Source organism: Candoia aspera, chromosome 4, assembly GCF_035149785.1.
Source record: "Candoia aspera isolate rCanAsp1 chromosome 4, rCanAsp1.hap2, whole genome shotgun sequence".
NCBI classification, from domain to species: domain Eukaryota; kingdom Metazoa; phylum Chordata; class Lepidosauria; order Squamata; family Boidae; genus Candoia; species Candoia aspera.
This window is the reverse complement of record NC_086156.1, coordinates 118630540-118650612: the sequence shown is the minus strand read 5'-3', so window position 1 is coordinate 118650612 and position 20073 is coordinate 118630540. Positions and strand designations below refer to the sequence as shown.

The window sequence follows — 20073 nt, the reverse complement described above, 5'->3', positions numbered from 1 at the left end:
ATCCAAACACCACCGATGTCCTGCCAGGCTGCTCTTTCCTCTGCCTCGTATGCAGCTTTCAGCCCTTTCAGGGTTGAGCAGGCGTGGTTCAGCGTCCAGCTTCTGCAGCCAAAAGGAGGGCTGGCTGAAAACAGTGCCTGGCAGGGGCAGGGGCAGGGTCTGGTCACAAGCCTGTCCACCAATTCTGAGCCCTGGGGGGAAGCCCTCTGTCTCCAGATCTCATCAGAAGGTCCCCATCCTGGAGACCGTGACCGATGGAGGTGGTGTTGGCTTGAAGCAGCGCCCTTTGGAAGCTTCCATTTCACGTGGGCGGCTGGCACAATCTTAGTTTTTGAACCAGCTTCAGCTGGAGCTTTCGACAGCTCGTATGTAGAGATAGCCTATCAGCAGTGGGTGTGGGTGTTTGCCTCGGGTGACTAGAACCTCCCCCTCCCCTGCCACCCCGGTGGACCTGTCAGTTCTTCGGGTCACTAAAGCCGACAGGTGGGAGGGAGGAACTTGCCCAGCGCAGCTGCTCTCGTATCTTCAGGTCAAGCAGTTTTTAGGGCATGTTAGCCCGTCTGTCCTCTTGGAACTGATCTGCCCGATTCTCAGAAGGGTTTTGACTTGCAGCCCAGTCTCTCCGATGGAAGATGGGACTTCTCCCTTGGTGCGGGGCTGTCTTTGCACCTCTAAATTCTGATCAGGCCATTCTGCCTTTATTGCCTTCTGTGGATTTTAGGACATCGTTTCGTTATATTTCTGTCCAGACTTGGCCCATCTTACAGAGTGAGGCCAGGGCAAGCCAGATGTGTGCTGCTTTCTTCAGGTTTGTCTGGATCAGTGTTTCTCAACCGTACAGGCTTTAAGACGTGTGGACTTCAACTCCCAGAATTCCCCAGCAAGCAGGCTGGCTGGGGAATTCTGGGAGTTGAAGTCCACACGTCTTAAAGTGGCCAAGGTTGAGAAACACTGGTCTAGATGGCCATTGGCCTGATAACGTCTTCCTTCCTTGCAAAATAGGGGACAAAGGAAAGAAAGCATTACAATCCGCAATTAGCCAACCAGCCGGAGAACATATCAAATGGGCTGGTGTCCTCAGGCCTGAGTGCGTTCACTGGGGAACAGAACCTTTAGAGCCACCTCTTTTGAGCAGCGAACATGCAGCCATGTTACCCGGAGAAGGAAAGATGGTCTTGCAGTAACCAGAAGCTGAGAAAGCGGAAGGAAAGAGTTGGCATATTTCTGCTGGCTTCCAGAACTGAAGCACCAGCATCCAATGCTCCCATCTGCGCAGCACAGACTCACGGCAGCCTTGGAGCGCTGAAGGGGACTGCGGAAAAGGGTGCCAGCTGGAAAAGCCTTGCCCGCCCAGCACAGCCTCAATAAAGAAGGAGAATGGGGTTCTGTCTGCCAGATAACGGGGGGAGGAGAGGGTGGATGGGGCAGGGAACACCTCCTGGGATGCCAGCTAGCAGCAGCAAACACTTCTGCTGTCAAGTCCCAAAGGCCTGGCAGGAAAGGAGCTGTTCTGCCATCACTTCTGTGATCCCAAAGATGGGTCCTTTGTGGGCTTTTAAGAATGGCACCAGAGGAGCCGTTCCCCCACACGCCTGCTCTGTGTTTCCTGCCTCTGCCTGCCCCCCGTGCCAGGAGAATTGGGAAGAGAGAAGAGGCAGATCTGTTTGACGCGCCTTCACTGCCCCCTGCTTCCTTTCCCGTATGGGAATGGGGGCTGCTCAGCCACCTCTCGGGGGGGCAGCTAAAGGGCACTTCTCTTCTTTCGTGGGGAGGAATGGAGCTTTCCAGCGCCCCCCCCCCCATACAGCAGGGAAGGGTGGACGTCCCAAGTAAGTTACATGCCACTGAATGTCTGGGAGGGGGGACTTCTGTCCTTTGGAAGACCGCTGGGCAGGTGTGCAAAAGTCCCTGCAGATTAGGCCCAACCGCTCCCCTTCCTCTTTGGGACCAGAAGCAGCTCTTCAGCCAAGATGGGGGGCCGGGAAGCCGGCCCTTTTTGGTTGGGATACTCTTCTTCTTTCCATTGAGGTGGGGGGAGGGTGCTGTCTGGGTGGAGGAGCTGTGTCCCTCCCCTCCTTTCCTGTGGGAGACAGAGGTGGGCGGGAGTGGGCTTCGGCTGGCACCTGAGGATCAGGTACTGCTGTGCTCTTGCCCCAGAAGACTGCAGGATGGGCATCAACATGCCTGTCTCTCCGGGGGTCTTATGGAGGACTGCTGAGCCTTATGGAGGACTGCTTTATTGGGGTGGGGGGCACCCACTGAACCACTCCCCACTCCCCTTTCCCCACCGTCCTCTGATCCAGTGGAGCACCCCTGTGGGACAGGAGCACTCTAGCCAAGCAGCTGCTCCCCCATCAGCCCTCTGGTGCCATTCCTCGGTGGGGTCGGGAGTGGGGGGAGAGCGAGAGGGAGAGAGGCAGCTTGGGGGCCTGACCCGCCGTTCACAAGAGGGGCATGGCCCTGAAAATCGGGCCCAAGGGCAGCCTCGGGGGCCAGAGGGGCCAAGGCGGGTCCCCGCCCAACTTCAATTTAGGGTGGGGCGGAGCAGCGAGGCATGGGCACGCAGAGATGGAGCTGGAAGTAGGCGGAAGACTTTTGGGAAGGGGAACAGAGTCACCTTCCGTGCCCTTTAAGTGCCGTCACGGCTCCAGTCTGGGAGCAGCAGGCCTTGCCGAGACCCCTCAGATCCTGAGGGTTAACCTGTCGACGATGCGGACGGACGTATTAGCGCCGATCGATTAATCTGACCCCACCAGTACCAGGATCAGCTAAGCTGCAGAAACACCGCTCCTTCGCCTGTGCCGTCTGGGCTCTGAAAGGACCTCCTCTGGAATTCTCTCAGATGCGCAGGAAGTAACCACCACCAACACGCAGTCCGAGATTTGTAAGAGGCCCCGGAGAGGCCCACCAAAGGTGCTGGAGGGTGGGCTCCGGCAGGTGTCGTTCCGTGTGCGGCACTGACAGCTTTCGCAGCCAGCCTCTCTCTGCAGCCTGGAGGAGCTTGGCTCAGCAAAGCCAGCAGCTTTTGTTTGTGTTTTGCTCTCTCGTGCGGAGCAGAATTTTCCAAAGCGCTGCAGACGCTGCTGCTATTGTGAGGAGGGACCTAGGAAGGGTGAGCTCTGCTTGAGTTGCTGGAAAGCAGAAAAAGGGATTGCGCCACCAGGCTTTTCCAGAGCCGGTCCATGCTCGGTCCTGGTCCTTCAGCCTTACACGACACGTCAGCGCATCCCAGCTGCCCGACCTGGGGTTGCAGAAAGTGGGGGGTCTCTCTCGGAGGACCTGCCCTGTACCGTCATCAAGCAGCCTTGGCCTGGACCGATGGCTGTTGCAGGCCTGGCAGTGTTTCCAGGATGGCCCATGTTCCCTTTGGGGTCATCTGTCGGGAGGCCACGTGTGGGGCTAGGTGGAACCCATCGTGGTCAGGCCACCCATTCTCGTTCTCTTTTCCAATTCTCCCCCCACCCCTCTTCCTGGGTCTCAACTGATGGCTTCAGAGGGCCACTTGCAAAGAGACTAAGGACCACTGGTTGCCCACCTCCATCTAGGGAACAGGGCCGCATGCCACTGGCGTCCAGACCACAGGAATATCAGCCTCACCCCATATAGTGGCACAAAAGAAATCTGCAAGGAACTTGCATTGTCTGTCTTGGCCAGAGACAGGTAAAGGTAAAGGTTTCCCTCGACGTAAAGTCCAGTCGAATCCGACTCTAGGGGGCGGTGCTCATCTCCGTTTCTAAGCCTTGGAGCCGGCGTTGTCATAGACACTTCCGGGTCATGTGGCCAGCATGACGACTCGGAACGCCGTTACCTTCCCGCCGAAGCGGTACCTATTGATCTACTCACATTTGCATGTTTTCGAACTGCTAGGTGAGCAGGAGCTGGGATTAACAATGGGAGCTCACCCCGCCGCGCGGTTTCGAACCGCCAACCAAGCCTGAATGTGGCCCTTTCAGTTTATCCAGCTTTGCAGGAACGTTTTACTGAAGAGCAAGGTAAAAACGTTGACACTCCGCTCACAAAATGCGGTGCATCTTCCACCTCAACACCTACTTTTCTTAATACTTTGTGGAAGATGTAGACTGAACAGGAGGGGGAAAAACGCAATTTGCATACCCCACTTTGAACGTAAGTGCAAGAATCCGCTACACCATCACCATTTAGCCACTCTTAACCCAAGGAGATTCCGCATATTCAGCCTAAATAGATTTCTTTTAAATTCAACCCATTGGCCCTTGCCCATACTGGCTGGCTGGGGGATTCTGGGAGTTGAAGTCCACACATCTTCAAGCTGCCCAGGTGGAGAAAGGCTGGTCTAGATGCTCACCCCTAAGCTGCCCACATGGGCTGGGGCGGTGCCTGCACCACCCTGCAGTCTTAACCACCAGAGAACAGCAGAACGAACCCTTCCTGTCAGCAGGGTGCAAGGCTTCTGGGCTGAGCGCTGGACGAAAGAAAGTAATCCACCAAGGAGCAACCTGCGTGACAATTTTATTTTCTTTCCTTCGTTTTTAATGTATAAATACCCTCCCATGAGTTCCCAGCATAAATATTTTTGCAAAGCAGTTTCATCTCGCTACACTAGACAACCTTGTGAAATAGTTAAATCAGGGGATTGAGCGTAAGACCCAGAAGTCCCCAACTGGGTCCCCCTCTTGCCCCACCGCGGTGCCGTTGACGCCCGTTTTTGTGGTGGAGGCCATCCTAATTTGCAAACCTGATTCACGCCAGCGCCCCAACCGGTCCAGCCGTGTCTTGTGGACGCTAACCGAAAACTGTGGCTTCAACGAATCCACAGCTGGAAGCAGAAATGGGGGGATGGTACGCATCAAGTGGTGCTGGGGTGAGCATGAACCAACCCTAAAGGTGCCAGGACCCATTTTGGTGGCTAACTTTAAACACACTGATCAAATCCTTCTACAGCAGGACAGGCGCATAATTGGGGAAGGCTGGCAGACTTTCCCAGTGGCCTCAGTGTCACTGGAGCAGGGGCCCTGGACGCAAAGCAATTATTCCCCGGAATGGGGCAGCGTGGGTTGAGGCAGCATCTCCAACTCAACCCGGGTGGGCCAGTTTGGGCACCTGGAGCCTACGGAGCAAAGCAGGCAGGACAGCCAGTGTTGGTGAAGGGAAAGGGGCTACGCCACTGGGAGCTGGCATGGGAACGGGGAGGACCCCTGGGCTGCTGAAGAGATGGAAAAGCATTGTCTTGCTTTGCCATCCCATCCGTGGGACCATAAAGGCTAAACGTGCAGGGGAAGGCTGGGTGTGTTCCCAAGACTGGCTGATCTGTGGCTTCTTCCCTTCCTTGATTCTGTGGCCTAGCTCTGTGATGGGGATGATGGGCAACGACTAAGGGTTATTCCCACCCCACCCCTCATGAGGAGTTGAGCACATGGACATTTAGCATAGGATGGGTGTCTGGCACGAGTTTACATCATGGTCTTTACCCTGTGTTTAACCTGCTAGGAATAGTTCCCCAGAGTTCTTGAGTCTTCCAGAACCCAGAGAGGGATCGAATGTTTTATCATACCTAAAATAGTGTTTCTCAACCTTGGGGCGGCTTGAAGATGTGTGGACTTCAACTCCCAGAATTCCCTAGCCAGCGCATGCTGGCTGGGGAATTCTGGGAGTTGAAGTCCACACATCTTCAAGCCGCCCCAAGGTTGAGGAACACTGACCTAGAATTAAAAATGCAGACTTCCTAGTGCCTGGTAATGACACAGAAGTAGCTTTCCCACATGTATGTGCTTTTACAACAGCAAAAACCTCACTGCTGATTTGTGAATTGCAACATTCTAATAGTACTTTTTAAAATCAGATCAAATCCCAAGCATACAGGTACTTGACTTACGACCACAATAGGGACCAGAAAATTAATTACTTGGTGCAGTCATTAAGTGAGGTGTCACATGACTGCCTGACCTCAGAACACTTTTTACGGTGGCCGTTAAGCGAATCACCCAGTTGTTAAGTGAATCACAGTTCCCCATTGATTTTGCCTGTTGGAAGCCACCTGGGAAGGTTGCAAATGGTGATCATGTGACCCCAGGACATTGCAACCATCATAAATACTTGCCGATTGCCAAGCACCCAAATTTTGATAACGTGATCATGGGGATGCTGCGACGATCTTAAGTGTGATGATCGGTCATAAGTCATTTTTCAGCACTGTCATAACTTTGAATGGTCGCTAAATGAATGGTTTTAAGTCAAAGACTACCTGTATTTCCACTGAAATCTCCAACTTTCTATTTTATTTTTCTTGGGCAAATCCTTGGCTTAAAGGATTTCTGCAAACAAGTAAGTAGAAAGTGAAAGAGAAAAAGACCGACGTTTTGCTGTTTCCAGTCTATAAAATCAGTCGAACTGCACAATAATCATCTAAAAGAAAAGGAAGCTCTGGAGGAACATGAAAAAATATAAACAGGCACTGTTGCCCTGCCTTCTCCACTCTGCAGCCCTCTGGTGTGTCGGTTGATTGATTGACTTAATTTAGATGTGACACCCCTGAGCATGACCCATGCCGGGGAGGAATTCTAAGAAGTGCAGTTCAACCATTGGGAGGGGATCAAGTTGGGAACGGCTGCAGCATTGCCAGTCCGGTCTTATCACTGACATGGCAAAACTGTCATGGGGCCGATCTGACTCTCCAGAAGTAGGAAGTAGATTTACACCCCCCCCTTTTCTTTTCCATTTATTTTGATGGCTTAGAAAATGGTGTTTTATTATTTCACTGCAGGGTTGGAAACGGCTGTGTTTGGCTTGTTCTGCTGGATGTTGCGTTGCGGGCCAAAGCTTTGCTCTTCTTAGAGAGCTGGCCAGAGGCAACAGTTCAACCTAGGAATAAAGGGGATGGCTGAATTCGGGGTTTAGCTTCGCTACGAAAACCAGGTCCGGAGCTCTCCTATAGTAAAGCCCCACCTCAGTGCGATTCCTCTGCTCTAGGTTCATGGCTTCTCTCTCTCTCTCTCTCGGAGTCCTGGCAGATCAAGAACTCAGCCCAAGTCTGGGATCCCCCTTCCCCCCAACTGCTCCCAAAGGGGGAAGATTTTCAGGCACCTTACTGGGGGCTCCCTGTGAAATTTGGCATTCCCCCTCCTCCCCCAGGGCATCTTCAGAGGTGGAAGGAAAACCGGGGAGCTGGTGCTTTGGGCCCTCTGCCACCCAGGAGACTCTGGCCAAGAGGAGGTGGGGCCACTTAGCCCAACGCATGGAACCACTGCCCCCTGTCCTGCCCTCCGAGACCAGTCAGGGATGGTCCTGCGGCACCAATCGCTCGGCATCAACGCCACGAGAAACATTATTTCTGGTAGGCGGCAGTGGCTGCTGCTGGCCTCTGACGTGCAGCTGCCGCCCGGCACAGAGGGGAGGCTTCTCCAGGGGCGGCGACAGGCTTGTCCCACTGCAGCCCCCCCTTTTAATCCAGGGAGCCGTGAAAGAGAAATTTGCCCCTTTCCGCTAAAGCGTCCTTCCAGCCGCAGCTCAGGAGGGGCGGCTCCTGGGCGGCCCCCGGTCTCTGAATCGTCCCTGGCCTGGAAGGCCCCCAGCGGGAGACCGTGCTGCCAGCAGTCAGCCCTGCCACGGCTCCACTTGGCCAGCACAAGGCACCAGTTCTTGGGGCTCAGCCCCCTCCCCCGGTCAGATGGCCGTGTCCCAGAGCACCGTCTGCTGGCGACGGCAGGGCGGCGTCCCGGACTTGCGGCTCTCGGTGCTCCTCCGCCAGCTGGGCAGGATGGGCATGCTCTCCTGCTTGCACAAGCTGCGCTCGGGGCGGTGCCGCGCCTTGATCTCCTTGCAGACGCACCGCTTGCGCTCGATGACCTCCAGCAGCTTGCCGTCCCTTTCCCGCGAGGAGCTCTGCAGGGCCTCGGGGGCGGGCAGCTGCGTGTACTGCAAGGCCTGCGAAAAAGCTGCAGTTAGGGCCACTCCTCCCAGCCCCCCCGCCCCTCTGCAGCCTTCACTCTTCTCGGCTTTGGACCCTGGCTGGGCACGGAGGCCGCCTCCAAAATTGGGTCACCGCCTTGCACGCGGGAAGCCTCCCTTTCGGGTGCCAAAGTCTCTGGGCAGGTGAACGGGGCTCAGCTCACAGACAAGGCTGGCTGCCTGAACGCCTGAGCACGGGGTGCGGCCACAAGGGGATGCCTCTTCCCTTCCCCCCCATGCAAAAGCTCTGCGTTGGGAGCTGGAACCAGCTTCATCAGCAAAAGCAGTTTCCGGAAACAAGGGAGGCTGCGTGCACATGCCCGCCTGAGTCCGTCCTTTGGCTAGGGCTGCAGATGCCCCTTCCTCCAGCATTTACCCCCCCACACACACCTGCTTGGTGGAGGGGCAGGCCCTAATTGCTGCTAATCTGCCTGCACCACCCTGAGCCAGATGGCCAGATCGGAGAGTGTCTCGGCCAGATCAGACTGCCCTCTAGGGAAGTTTAGTGGTGGGATGCGGGTTAGGGTTTCCACAGAAAATGTCCTGACAGATTGGTTTTCAATATGACTTTCATCCGTAGGATAGTAACGTATATTCTGCAAGTTTTTTGCCTCCCTCTCTAAAAACCCTTTTTTTAGGAAAGTCACATCTTTCTGCCTCCCAGATCCCTGTGAGGTGTCTCAGGAGGCCTGCGCCCCCTCTCTCCCAACGTACCAGGCTGGCTGGGTCCCTGGGATGGCTGCATGGCCTCTGCGTGTGGATCACAGCCTGTCGAACGCCCGAGGTGGATGCTGAGCGGCCCAGAAGGTAGCCACTGGTGAAATCTGGGGGTGGGGGTGGAAGAAAGAGTCCTGTGAGCTAGGCAGTCCTTCTGCCTCAAGCCGTCTCGGTTGACCTCCTGCCCGTTAACAGCCATCTTGTAACATGGGGCAGGAAGGGGGCTGAAAGGGACGGATTCCACCTCCTCTTCGCTCTCATCCATAAAGCAGAATTTGGAGATGGGGAGATGAGGCATCCCAGGGGACATTCTGGCCCATTGAGCAAGTAAAGAAACAACTCCGTCTGCGTGCACGTGCATGTGTCTGCACACCCATTTTGCCTGCTGCAGTCTGCCTGCAGCTGAAGGTCACCCACTTCTCTGCAGCTGCATTAAGTTCACGTCCTGCAGCCCAAAACTGGCCAAAGAACTAAGGAAGACCCTTTGCCCCTCCTTGCAGGCTGAGATGGCCAGTCCCCGACCCTTCCTTCTCCGGGAAGCCCCCGGCTCACCTCCGTTGCGGTGACAGGCAGGAAAGGTCTGGCAAGGAATAGGCAGATTGGTCCTCCCCACTGGCATCTTGACAGCCAGGCACTCGGGTGCAGGAGCACGGACTGGGATGCTCGACTGCGGATGGCTTGGCACAACTTTCTCTTCCTTTTCCAATTTGGGCTGAGCACTTTCGCTACCGTCCCAGGTTGGGGGGCAGTCTATGACCTCTGCAACGGCAGAAAAAAAACAGGCAGAGCTGGGGCAACGCTAGAACCACCCCCGGGCTGTCCCTCCGTCCCTCATGCTCAGCCCCAGGAATGTAGGGCGAAAGGAGGACACCGTCCCAGGGCCGCAACTGGGGGGGACAACTGGGGTATGTACCCCAGGCACCGTGCTGGGGGGGGCGCCAAAATGGGCACGGAATCCATGCTTGCCCGGGTGACACAGTCCCTAGTTGCGGGCCTGCACCGTCCCAAATTGCAGGGCAGGTGTCCCCCACCCTCAATCAACAGTCCCTGGAAGCAGCGCTCTGCAACACTCCCCGGGGACTCCAGATGGAGTCTGGAAGCCCCCTGACAGTACCTTCAACGCACTCCTCCTCCTGAGCAGCCCCAGATTGAGTCTCCCATTCAAGACCAAAGCCCCTTCCTCACCCTTGGGATGGGACGCCAACCCGAATGCCCTTCCCTTGGCACCGTGCCCGCCCTTACTGTCCGGCTCCTTCCCCTTCCGAAAGCCCGCTCTCCTCTGCAGCATCCAGCCAAAGGGTTCCTCTTCCCCCGCTGCCCGGCCACACTCGTCGCCAGAGACGACCTGGGAGCAGGCGATGCTGGTGAAGGCCCGGTCCCGCAGCTGAATTTTCACAGCAGATGACGCTTTGGCACCCACGTTTTTGACGCTCTCGTAGGCTGGCGGGTGCTTCAGCCCTGCACAGGGCGCCGGGTAGGTCCAGACCATGCCCAGAGGCAGTGGCTCGGGGAGCATGCAAGCTCGCTGCACCTGTTTGCAAGAGGGCACGGTGGACGGCCGGGCACACAGCATCCCGCGGAGGACTGCAATCTCCTTCTCTGTCTTTTGCTCGGAGGGGGCTGTGTGAGTTGTGACTTTGACCGCTGAGTAGACCATCGTGTAGGAAACGGCTGGCTTGTCTTTCCCTGGCACCCCGGAAGGGGCAGAAGCTGCTGGCAGTGCTGGGGCAGGGGATGGCTTTGCGGAGGGGCAGATCATGCTGTGAGAAACAGGGAGGTCTTTTTCTGCTTTGCTCTGGCTGGCAGGCTGCGGGGGCAGCGGCGTGGAGTGGCTGCGGGCACGGCCAGATGGCGCCAGGACAGGGTTCTCGCCGCCCCGCTGCTGATGGTGGCTAGGGACCTGGGGGGTCATAGGGGCCGAGGGCACTTCCTTGGCGTGGCACGGGATGGGCAGTTTGGAGCCATCTGGACCGGCACCTTTGTACCCCTTCTTGCCTTGGGGGAAGGCCAGAAGGGGGGGGCGATGCTGCAACAGGTTGGGGAAGGGGGGCGGGATCTCGCATGGAGGGGTCTTGGCACTGGGCGCTGCCTTGGCAGCCTCCCTCTTGTTCGGCCGATGACAAGGCGAGGCGAGGGCCCCATTGGGGCGGGACTCCCCCCCTTCTTCAGGGAGTGGGTACTTCATTTCCTCATAAATGGCTTCACTCTCATCCGAGTCGTCATCCACAGCAGTGACTACTTGGGAGGGGGGGCCGAGTCCCCGGAAAATGTCCCCCACCATCTCGATGTAGACTGGCTCGTCCTCCTCGGCATCGGAGCCCTTGGCCTGGCCCTGGGAGAAGGCTCGCCCATAGCGCTGCACCATGCCCCCCGGAGCGGGACCTGGAAGGCGCCCGGAATAGGCCTCATCGAAGGAGACGGACAGGTGGGTGTTGGGGCTGCGCTTGGGTTTCTGCGGAGGCTCTTTGCGAGAGGATTCGCGACTCTCCACGCCCACCTTCTGGCATCCTGGGGGAGGGAAGACAAACGCCAAGTGCACAAGAGGACGACGAAGTACATCATGCCGCACACCCAGAACGCACCAGCGGCTCACGGGAAAACGGGCCACCAGAACCACCGCCGTTATCGTCTCTGTATGACTGTATCTTGGGGAAGGGTGGGCGGGTATTCTGAATGGCCCTGAACTCCGATCACTCAGAAATTAAGATCAGCAACTTCTTCTTTCCCGTCTGGCCCTCTGAGCCCTCCTTCCCCACCACACTTGCCCCAAGTTTCTCTCCTGCTTGGCAGACTGGGGAGAACCCAGGCGTGGCCACCATCTTTCTTTCTGCATAGTTTTCCAGATGTGAAGTGGCAAACGCACCCATCATGGAGCACTACTGGCCAGCAGAGCTAGGGTATGTTAACGGCTGGAGATTTGAACAAGTCTGGAGAGACTTGCATAGAATTATTCTTTCATTTTATTCTGTTCAATTTCTACAGCGCCCAGCTCCCATCCACTCTGGACGGTGAAGAAAACATGAAAACATGAAAACTGTAAAACAATAAAAACAAAACAGCAATAAAAGAAGAGACCAAGGTGGCACAACCGGTCACCCACTCCTCAAAAGGGGCTGCCACCCACCCTCACCAAAGGCCTGGACGAAGAGGTCTTCAAAGCCAGCGAGTGGGGGCCATCCAGATCTCAGGGGGAGCCTCCTTCCAGAGGGCAGGCATTGTGACAGAAAAGGTGCACTTCTGGGGTCCCGATATGTGGCATTGTTTAATCAAGGGAACCCGGAGCGTGCCAACCCTGCCAGATCGGACGCTATGGGAGGCAGAGGGTTCCTCAGGGTCCCTCAGGCCCTATGCCATGTAGGGCTTTATAGGTACCCACCAGCCTCTTGAATCACACCTGGAAGCAAACAGGAAACCAGTGCAGCTTGTGAAGCAGAGGTGTTATATGGGCATTACTGCTCACACCGCTACGTTTTGGACCAGTTGATGCTTCCAGGTAGTCTTCAAGGGTGGCCCCATGTGGAGCACGTTGTAGTAGTCAAGCTGTGAGGTGAGCCTGAGAGGCTGCAGGCCAGGCTTCTCTCAAAAGTGCTGCCACCCCAAGAAATGCTTCTAAAGCTCCACCTTACCTCCTTTCTTGCTTCCCGTCAGCTCCAGTGCGCTCCTGGCCTCGGTGCTGAGCTTCGTGCTGGGGTGCCGCTTCGGCTTAGCAGGTGGCTTGCGAGATCCCACCGCCCCATCAGTTGAGCTGCTGTCCACGCTACCCACAGAATGGCATGAGAGGGAGCGGGGTGCCATGCTGCTGGCACAAGGGTGTGGGGCATGTTCCTGCGAGGCTGGCATGGTCATGAACCCCATTCTGAAATGCCGACGGAAGGAGGCCACGTCGCGCACCTTGGCTACGCCTGTCTCCTTGGTTGAACTGCAGAAGGGGAAGGGGAGGGGAAGATGGCACCGAGCATTGAGGCCCCTCCGACTAGGGTTGCATCACTACATAGCGAAGAGGTACATGATTTTGTGCCGTGAACATCCCCCCCAGCAAATGTAAAGGAGTTGGGCGGCAGAACTGCAAGACAAGTAAGGCCTCGTTTGATGCTCCCGGACCACGTTCACACGAGCTGCTTAACTGGATTGGGGGAGGGCTATCAGTGTAATGCAAAACCCGGTAAATGAAAATGGTAAAGGAATCGTGATAACATCCAGGATAATTGGTGCTAAACTAGCTCCCTAGTCATCCAAACATGGGCAAAAGGCTTGGAAGGACAAAGTCCTAGAACAAGCTGTCTCAGTCTGTCTTTGATCTTTTGCAGCCACGCAGGATGGGGACATGGAGAGACATATAGATAGTCCTCTCTCAACAACCACAATTTGGACCAGAATTTCAGTTGCTAATTGAAGTGTCTGTTAAGTGAACGTGACCCAATTGTACCACCGTTTTTTGTGGCAGCCGTTAAGTGAATTCTCTGGCAAGCAAAATCCCCACTGATTTTGCTTGCCAGATGCCAGCCGGGAAGGTCGAAAATGGCAATCATGTCGCCACAGGACACTGCAATGGTCATAAATGCGAACCAGTTGCAAAGTGCTCAAATCATGATCACGTATCCGCGGAGACACTGCAACAGTTGTTAAGTCTGAGGACCAGTCGTAAGTTGGTTTTGCCAGCACCGTTGTAAGTCTGAACCATCGCTAAACGAATGGTCATTAAATGAGAACTACCCATAAGCAGCAGAAAGCATCCATGGCAGCACCAACTATTATTTTGACATTGCAAGCGCTACCGTAGTCGACACTTCCGCGGTCCCCAGACTCGGCACAAGGCATAGGATTTGCCCATAGCTGGGGTACCTACGGGAGGGATCAAGAGCATCAAAACCGCAGGTGTGGCCGGGCGATCAAAGCCTTGCTCCTTGTTAATGTGCATTGCCCTCGTCACCCATAGAGAAAAAAGGTCCACTTGTGTCCACCTTTTGGATGCTGCAAACTCCCCTGCAGACATGGCTGCCCATAAGCCTTCTTGGCAGCTGCCAAGCTCCTGGCTGTTGCTTGCTGTCCTCAGCACAAGGTAACCTCAACTCCTTCAAAAGGGAGTCGGCTGCCGGGGTGCAAAACTGCCTCACGGCTTTGAATCACCCGCCTCAGCCAGGAGAACGTGAAAGGCAGCAGCGTGTGTGAGAGAGCAGAGGACAGAAGGGGCAGGGCAGCGAGAGGTGGCCGGAGGGACCCGGCCCTGTGGGTGCAGCCCCCTGCACTTGGGACTGCGTGGGGCGGCCCGCTGCTGCCTTGCAGGAATGTCCCTTCGCTCCTGCTAAGGCTCCGCTGGTCTGTGCAAACAAAGGGCCTCATCCTGGGCCCCATCAAACCCATTCAGAACGTCTCAGGGCTGTGGGAGGACGGGGCCCCCACCCTGAATGGCTGTTTGGAGATACTGGGCCCCTCTTCTGACAATCTTGCCCCTTGACCACAAGTTCCAAGAGAACACGATCGCTAGGAAATCCCTTTCATCCCGAGAAAATGGGCCACGGTACTTCCTTTAAGCAAATACAGATCGGTTTGCGCTTCGTTAGGAAACCAATGCCAGTGCTCGGGGGTTCTGAACCAGCAGCAGCCCGTGAGTCGGACACGCAGGAGTTACTGGAAGGGCAGGAAGCTGGATTTTGGAGCTGGAAGGGCCGGCTGGCCAGGTCCAGGGACAGAAGCGGGCCTGGCCTCTAATGGCAAGGCCAGCAGTCCCACGCTGAAGCTCTGAAAACCGGTTCCCACCTGCCAAAGCCCGGGGCCCAGATCCACAGCATCAGAATATGTCTCCCATGCTGGCAAGCACACGTGTGGTCCTTGCCAGCGACAGGCAGCAAGGAGATGTGCTTTGGCAGATCAGCCCGCAGCTGGCAAAGCCTCAGGAGTGAGGATGGCTGGCCTCTTCCAAGTGCCCCTCAATCCTCCTGTGCCTCCCAAGACTCCACTGCCCCCCCGGCCCCATCCTCTCTTGGCATGGCAGCAGGCACTGCCGGGCAAGTAAACAAGCCTTCAGTTGCTCCCTGCTCTGGAGACAGCAGGCCGGGCCAAGTCCTGGCTGGTCTGGCAGCCCCAGATGCATCGGAGCTGGGCAGGAGCACCAACCCCAGGTGAGGAAGGAATGGGGCCTCCCTCGGACCTCCCCACGGGAGCTCCTATTCCCCTGTGGAAGAGGGGGGTAAGGAAGAATCAGGATAAAGAGGAAGACCCCTTCTTCTTCGTCGCTGCACAGGGTTATCTTCTGGACAGACCCCTCGTGGGCCTTTGGGACTCAGGGCCACCGAACCTGCCCAAATTGCACGGACCCTCTATCTCCACGTTGTGGGTTTGCACAAGAGATGAAATTGGGTTAATACGACACATGGACTGCATTCAAAACGTGTGCAATGCCCAAACAACAACAAAATGTAAAGGCTCAGTGTGATGCAAAGTCAACACCGGGCTGCCCCCAGCATCTTAGCCTCATTTCCCACGTTGTACAAATCCAGGCACTGACAAGCAGCAGCCTGTCAGACGTTCAGCTGCAGCTCTTTCTCAGCCCCACCTGGAGATGCCAGGAGTCAAATATGACCGCTGAGGGTGCTCCGGTCGCCCCTGAGTTTGGGCCTGTCTTTCTCCAGAAGGCAACATGGTGCCCCTTCCCTTCTCTCAGGATTCAAGCAGGAGTGCCCTTCCAGCACTCCTCCCCTGCCCCTCCTTGCCAGCAGGCTCTGAAATCTGTCCTCCCCTCACCCTCACCAGGTTTTATTCACTGGAGTGAAGGGTCCTGGGTACCAAAAGCACGAGGATGCAGCAGGATGCTGGCTGATGGCCCAGCAGTTTCCATGGAAACTGTCTGGGTGACCTGCAGGAGCCAGGCAACATCAGCCTACTGGAGTCTTAACCCCTCACGTGCTGCCAACCCGAAAGGGAGGAGGGCACGTGCAAGCAGAAGGGACTGCCTAGTGGCCAAGGGGGCCCACCTGCTCACCCGCCCGTTCCTTTGGGCACAGGCCAAGCATCCCAAGGCCAGCTCACCTCGGAAACCATCTCAACAACTTGAAATGGCAAACATACAACTGGACAAGGGCAATCTAGACTGAATGTGCGGGGGGGCTTGCTCCAGGGTCCAGCAAGGGTGGCACTCGGGATGCCGCACTGGAGGCAAGAGGGCCCCAAGTGCTCCATTTGCACGCGACACACATTGAACCACAGGGACCCCAACAGTAGGTGGGGATCCTCCCCCCACGTGCCACCACCCCCATTTTCGCTGAACCCCAAAGTCACGCTGTGCTCCAAGGCCTTGTGGGAAATGTCAGGGAGCCAAGTGAGAGCCCGTTCTCCAGCAGAGTAGAGAGAGTCCTTTGTTCTTTGGGACTCCTCCTGAAGGACAGACCCATCAGGTGTCCCTTGGGGATCGTGTCATGGGGGAGGGATTCCCGCATTCCTTACTTTGCTGATGGTGCAACTATTTCAGCTTCCCAGGAATTCCATCAAGCTGGCAGAGAGCTGAATTTGTGGCTATTCCAGAACAGAATAGCCACAAATTCTATTTAAAGACCCTTCCTTTACCTCACAGCAGGCCTTGGGGTCGCGAGCATCCCAAGGTCTTAAACCAGAGACATCTTCCCACATTCCTCAGGGCGGAAGCTGGAAAAGCGCCAAACAATTCCTGGTCTCAGGGGGGTTGCTGCTTTCTAGCCCTTCCTAGACCCAACGCATTTAGAGGCTGGATAGTCCTCTATTGGGGATGGCGTAGTGAATCCTGCCGTGTACAGAGGAGGGGGTTGGACTGGATGACCTTTTAGATCACTTCCAAGCCTATGATTCTATGACTTAAAATATGGCTTATTTAAAAAACACAACAACCATCACACTAAGCTAGCCGTGCCCACAAATGACAACGGGCTGGTGATATCATCACCTCAACGACCCAGTCATTTCCCTGTGTCCAACATCGGAAGCGAGTACGTGTGTTGCTGCATTTGCATGATGACATCATCATGTGCATTTCGACACCAGGCCCCCTTGCCTCTTCCTGCAGAGCCCCTGAGCCACTGTGTTTCCTAAGCCACAATAGCTGCATTCGCACAAAGCACTATGCCCAAACCAATGAAACCATATTAGGGATTAGCACAATATGCCGGCTCAAACCTCTTCCGGTCAATTTCACCTTCCATGGTGGTCTTCTCCTGTTCAATTTAGCCCTGAAACTAGAGCACTGCAACCCCGTGGGGCGTGTATGTGCATGGGGTGCCTGCATTTGAACATCCTCCAGTGCCAAATTGCTACTCCTGTTTTAAACCATAGCGGCTTGATGGGTTTGGGAAATTTTTTGAAATGCCCAGCTTACCGTCGAAGCCAGTTTACCAAGTCGCTCAAACCAGAGAAGATGAAACGCCTGATGGACCCACCGGCTCGAGGGCCCTCTGAGGGGTCCCGTCTGCCTCACAGCTACGGGCAGCTGCTCTTCACAAGACGAGGCTCTGAGAAAGTGTCAGCATCCAGTCTGGCCAAAGGGAAGCCAACTCTTTTTCCCAATCTGCAGGATGGAATCTGTAACAGCCGACGGTTTGGGGGGGGGCAGTGAGAGGAAACCCGCTCATCGGTCTGCCTGGCATTGTTGCAAAAGGCCCAGTTTGCAGCCGAGGCGCTCAAGAAAAGCCCCCCCACTGCCCGGGTCCTCCAGATCAGCGACCAGATCCCTGCAGCTCCCAAGAAGCAGAACTCGGGAACAGCCTCTGATAGCCCCGTCCCGGTCCTAGGGCTAAGCCTCGCTGCTTCCCACAATTTTAGAAGCACTTTGTTCAAACCAACCGAGATTCTCTGGAAAGTCAAAGAAGCGCCTAACGTTACTGCATAGGGAGACAGAGTCCACCCACCCTGAAGCCCTGCTCCCCAGGCCCAGCTGGCCTACAGGGTCCCCGCGGTTCTCTCCTCGCGTGCAGGCCGCTTCCCCCATCTCCGGTCCCCGTAAAACGCCCTGCTGAAGCCGGCATCTTGGTTCCTTTAATGGGCCCCACGAGGATCTGGAGATGCTCCACGGAAGGAAAGACGTTGGACGCTGGAGGGACTTTGCTTGGAAGACCTCCCTTGCGTTGGGGGTGGGGGAGAGAGGGATAAAAGTGGGTCGCCACTGCCTGACTACAGGGGAAGCAGGAGGGGCAGGGATACGAAGTGGAGAAAGCCCTAGCGAAGATTGTGCGTGAGAAGGGGAGAAGGGCCCAGTTTGCGCCCCCCTGGGTCAACTGACTCCCACCAGGTGCCAATGGGATGGGGCTATCTGTGGTACCCTTTTTCAGCCCCCCAGCTGCCTCAAAAGCAGAAATGGCCACCCTCCTCCTTCCCAGTTCCTACCTTAATGCTTTTCCCTGGAGAGAAAAAAAAAGGGAGGAGGACCTGAATCACCCTTACCCTAACCCACCCTTTTTTTTACTCCTAGTATGGCCCATGGGGTGGGGAGGGTGCAAAGTACCAAGGGGGCAGAAAGGAACATAGGGAGGAGCTCAGGATGCTGTTGACCAGGTCAACTGGGGGCTAAGTTTCACTCCTCCTGAGTTAAGTAGGTAATGTGTGCCACAAGTAAGCCAAGCTTACCCTCCTGCCCTCCCTCCCTCCCTCCCTCCCACACAGCTCAGTTCAGGATCTCCCTGCAAATGGGCCTGGCCCATCACAATTTTGTGATGGGGGGCTCCACTTCCGTAATGTTCCAGGCTGGACCATTCAGGACAAAGGCGGAAGATCCTGATCCTGCCCAGTTTACCAGGCGGAATGAAGAAAAGCACCTGGTGGGATAGAAGCGTGGCCCACAGCAAAGAGGAGATTTGGCTATGCTCCAGGGACAGCAATCCCCACACAGTCTGTATCACATCTGGCTGTGGAGCACCACTCCTTAGGTGAATGTCGCAACAACAACAAGCCAGGGAACCTTTCAGGATGTGAACTTCAGTGTAAAATGTCCAAGGCAGCATAAACTTTGCAGGAGAGCAACTTCAAATCCACTCAGAACCAGAATTTGCAGCAAGATACCCCTTGCAATTCTGAAAACCCAAAACATTCTAAATTTCCACAATAAAACTGGCTTTTTAAGAGAGCAGTTCCCATATTACATGACGAAGTAGGCCTCTGAAGAGATCGCATATGACAGAAACAGCAACACCAGCATCACAGCTACACCTTTGCTAAACAAAAGTAGCCCTTTGAAACCCGGAGGATGGAAACACAACCCACAGGCCGCTCTAATTGTAGCAGTCCTCTGCAAGCCATCAGCTCAGGCCTCTTGCAGAGTGATCCACGCAATACTGGATAGCGGCAGAAAAAGTCATAAAGAAAAGAGATGACAGCCCTTGGGAGAGCAAACAAGAGCTTCCTTATATTTTCCAAGGGACAAAAACATTTTTAACTCAAGGCCAGCTCTCCTGGAGTTATTCTGGAAATCAAGGGAGGGAGAATAAACAGAGGGCTTTTCCACGCTTTTCCTTGGTCTTGAACCTTTGGAAGGGATCACGCTGCATAGACAAAATCAGCTGTTTCGAACCCTCCCCAAGCCAGCCAACAGGTTGTTGGGGCATCGGAAGGGCTGGTCAGCCTCACAAAGGGAATTCCAGACATGTCCTTGGCACTCTGGCCTCTCCAGAAACTCCCCACCAGTTACAGCCAACGAGTCAGCGTCGAAGGCACCAAGGCTGAATATCCCTTTCCTGTGAGACATGGGGCCGGCTCCCAGCTTGGCCAGGCCCATTTGCGGAAGCCCTGGGCGTTGCTGGCTCTTTGCCTTAGGGGCAGCAGGGCTGCTGGGAGACCAGGGGCTTCCTTGGGCAGCCGGTGGGCCACTGGGAGAAGAGACCGCTGTCTGAGATGGGCCAGGAATCCCATCCAGCCGGGCACAGCTTATGTCCTCACGCTCGGGGCCTAAGCAGTGCAGGGCCTGGCTAACGGACCCCTCTCCCTTAGGGTCCTCCTTGGCCTGGCTGCCAGGGCCCCCATCCTCTACCTTGGGGAGGGGGTCACCTCCTGCATTCGGACCCCCTCCCCAGGTGCCACATCGCCCCCCTCCCTTGGCAGAGCAGCTAAACTTTGCCCAGCCCCGAAGGAGCAGCTTACCCCCTAGCAGGCTCCTCGTCCTTGCCCTGCTTCCACTCCGCCTTTCCACTCTTCCGATAGAGAAGGTTCATCTCGCTCTGCAGCGGCAGCTCCTGGGGGTGGCACGTCCGGCTCAGCGCCCCGTAGGACCAGCAGCCCCGGGCCTCGATGAACTGCAGAAAGACGGAGATCAGAGCTTCCTGGGGGCTGGCATTCATCTTCTGGGGGCTGGCGCAAGGCGGGCAGGGGCGCCCGGAGGGGGCGCTGCTGCAGGAGAGAGTCTCGGTTAGGGAAAGAGGAGGGGGCAGGCTTCAGGCCTGGCACCTAAAGAATAAACGAGGGTGCCTCTGAACCTGCACAGAG

General features: G+C 55.9%; 1 protein-coding gene and 1 long non-coding RNA gene across 2 annotated transcripts; both read right to left on the bottom strand.

The window, feature by feature from the left end:
* Nucleotides 1–4472: 4472 nt before the first annotated feature.
* LOC134497487 (uncharacterized) lies at nucleotides 4473–5835 on the bottom strand. The gene is made up of 2 exons (XR_010067919.1): nucleotides 5642–5835; nucleotides 4473–5595 (listed from the first exon to the last, which is right to left on the bottom strand). It is a non-coding gene; the product is annotated as an uncharacterized LOC134497487 (long non-coding RNA).
* A 1524-nt stretch (nucleotides 5836–7359) lies between these two features.
* On the bottom strand, nucleotides 7360–20005 carry NYAP1 (neuronal tyrosine phosphorylated phosphoinositide-3-kinase adaptor 1). Its single transcript, XM_063301760.1, has 6 exons — nucleotides 19732–20005; nucleotides 12267–12559; nucleotides 9883–11148; nucleotides 9193–9399; nucleotides 8638–8747; nucleotides 7360–7899 (listed from the first exon to the last, which is right to left on the bottom strand). Exons 1-6 carry the CDS (start codon nucleotides 19926–19928, stop codon nucleotides 7639–7641), a joined length of 2334 nt encoding a protein of 777 aa, XP_063157830.1. The 5' UTR covers nucleotides 19929–20005; the 3' UTR covers nucleotides 7360–7638.
* Nucleotides 20006–20073: the final 68 nt, after the last annotated feature.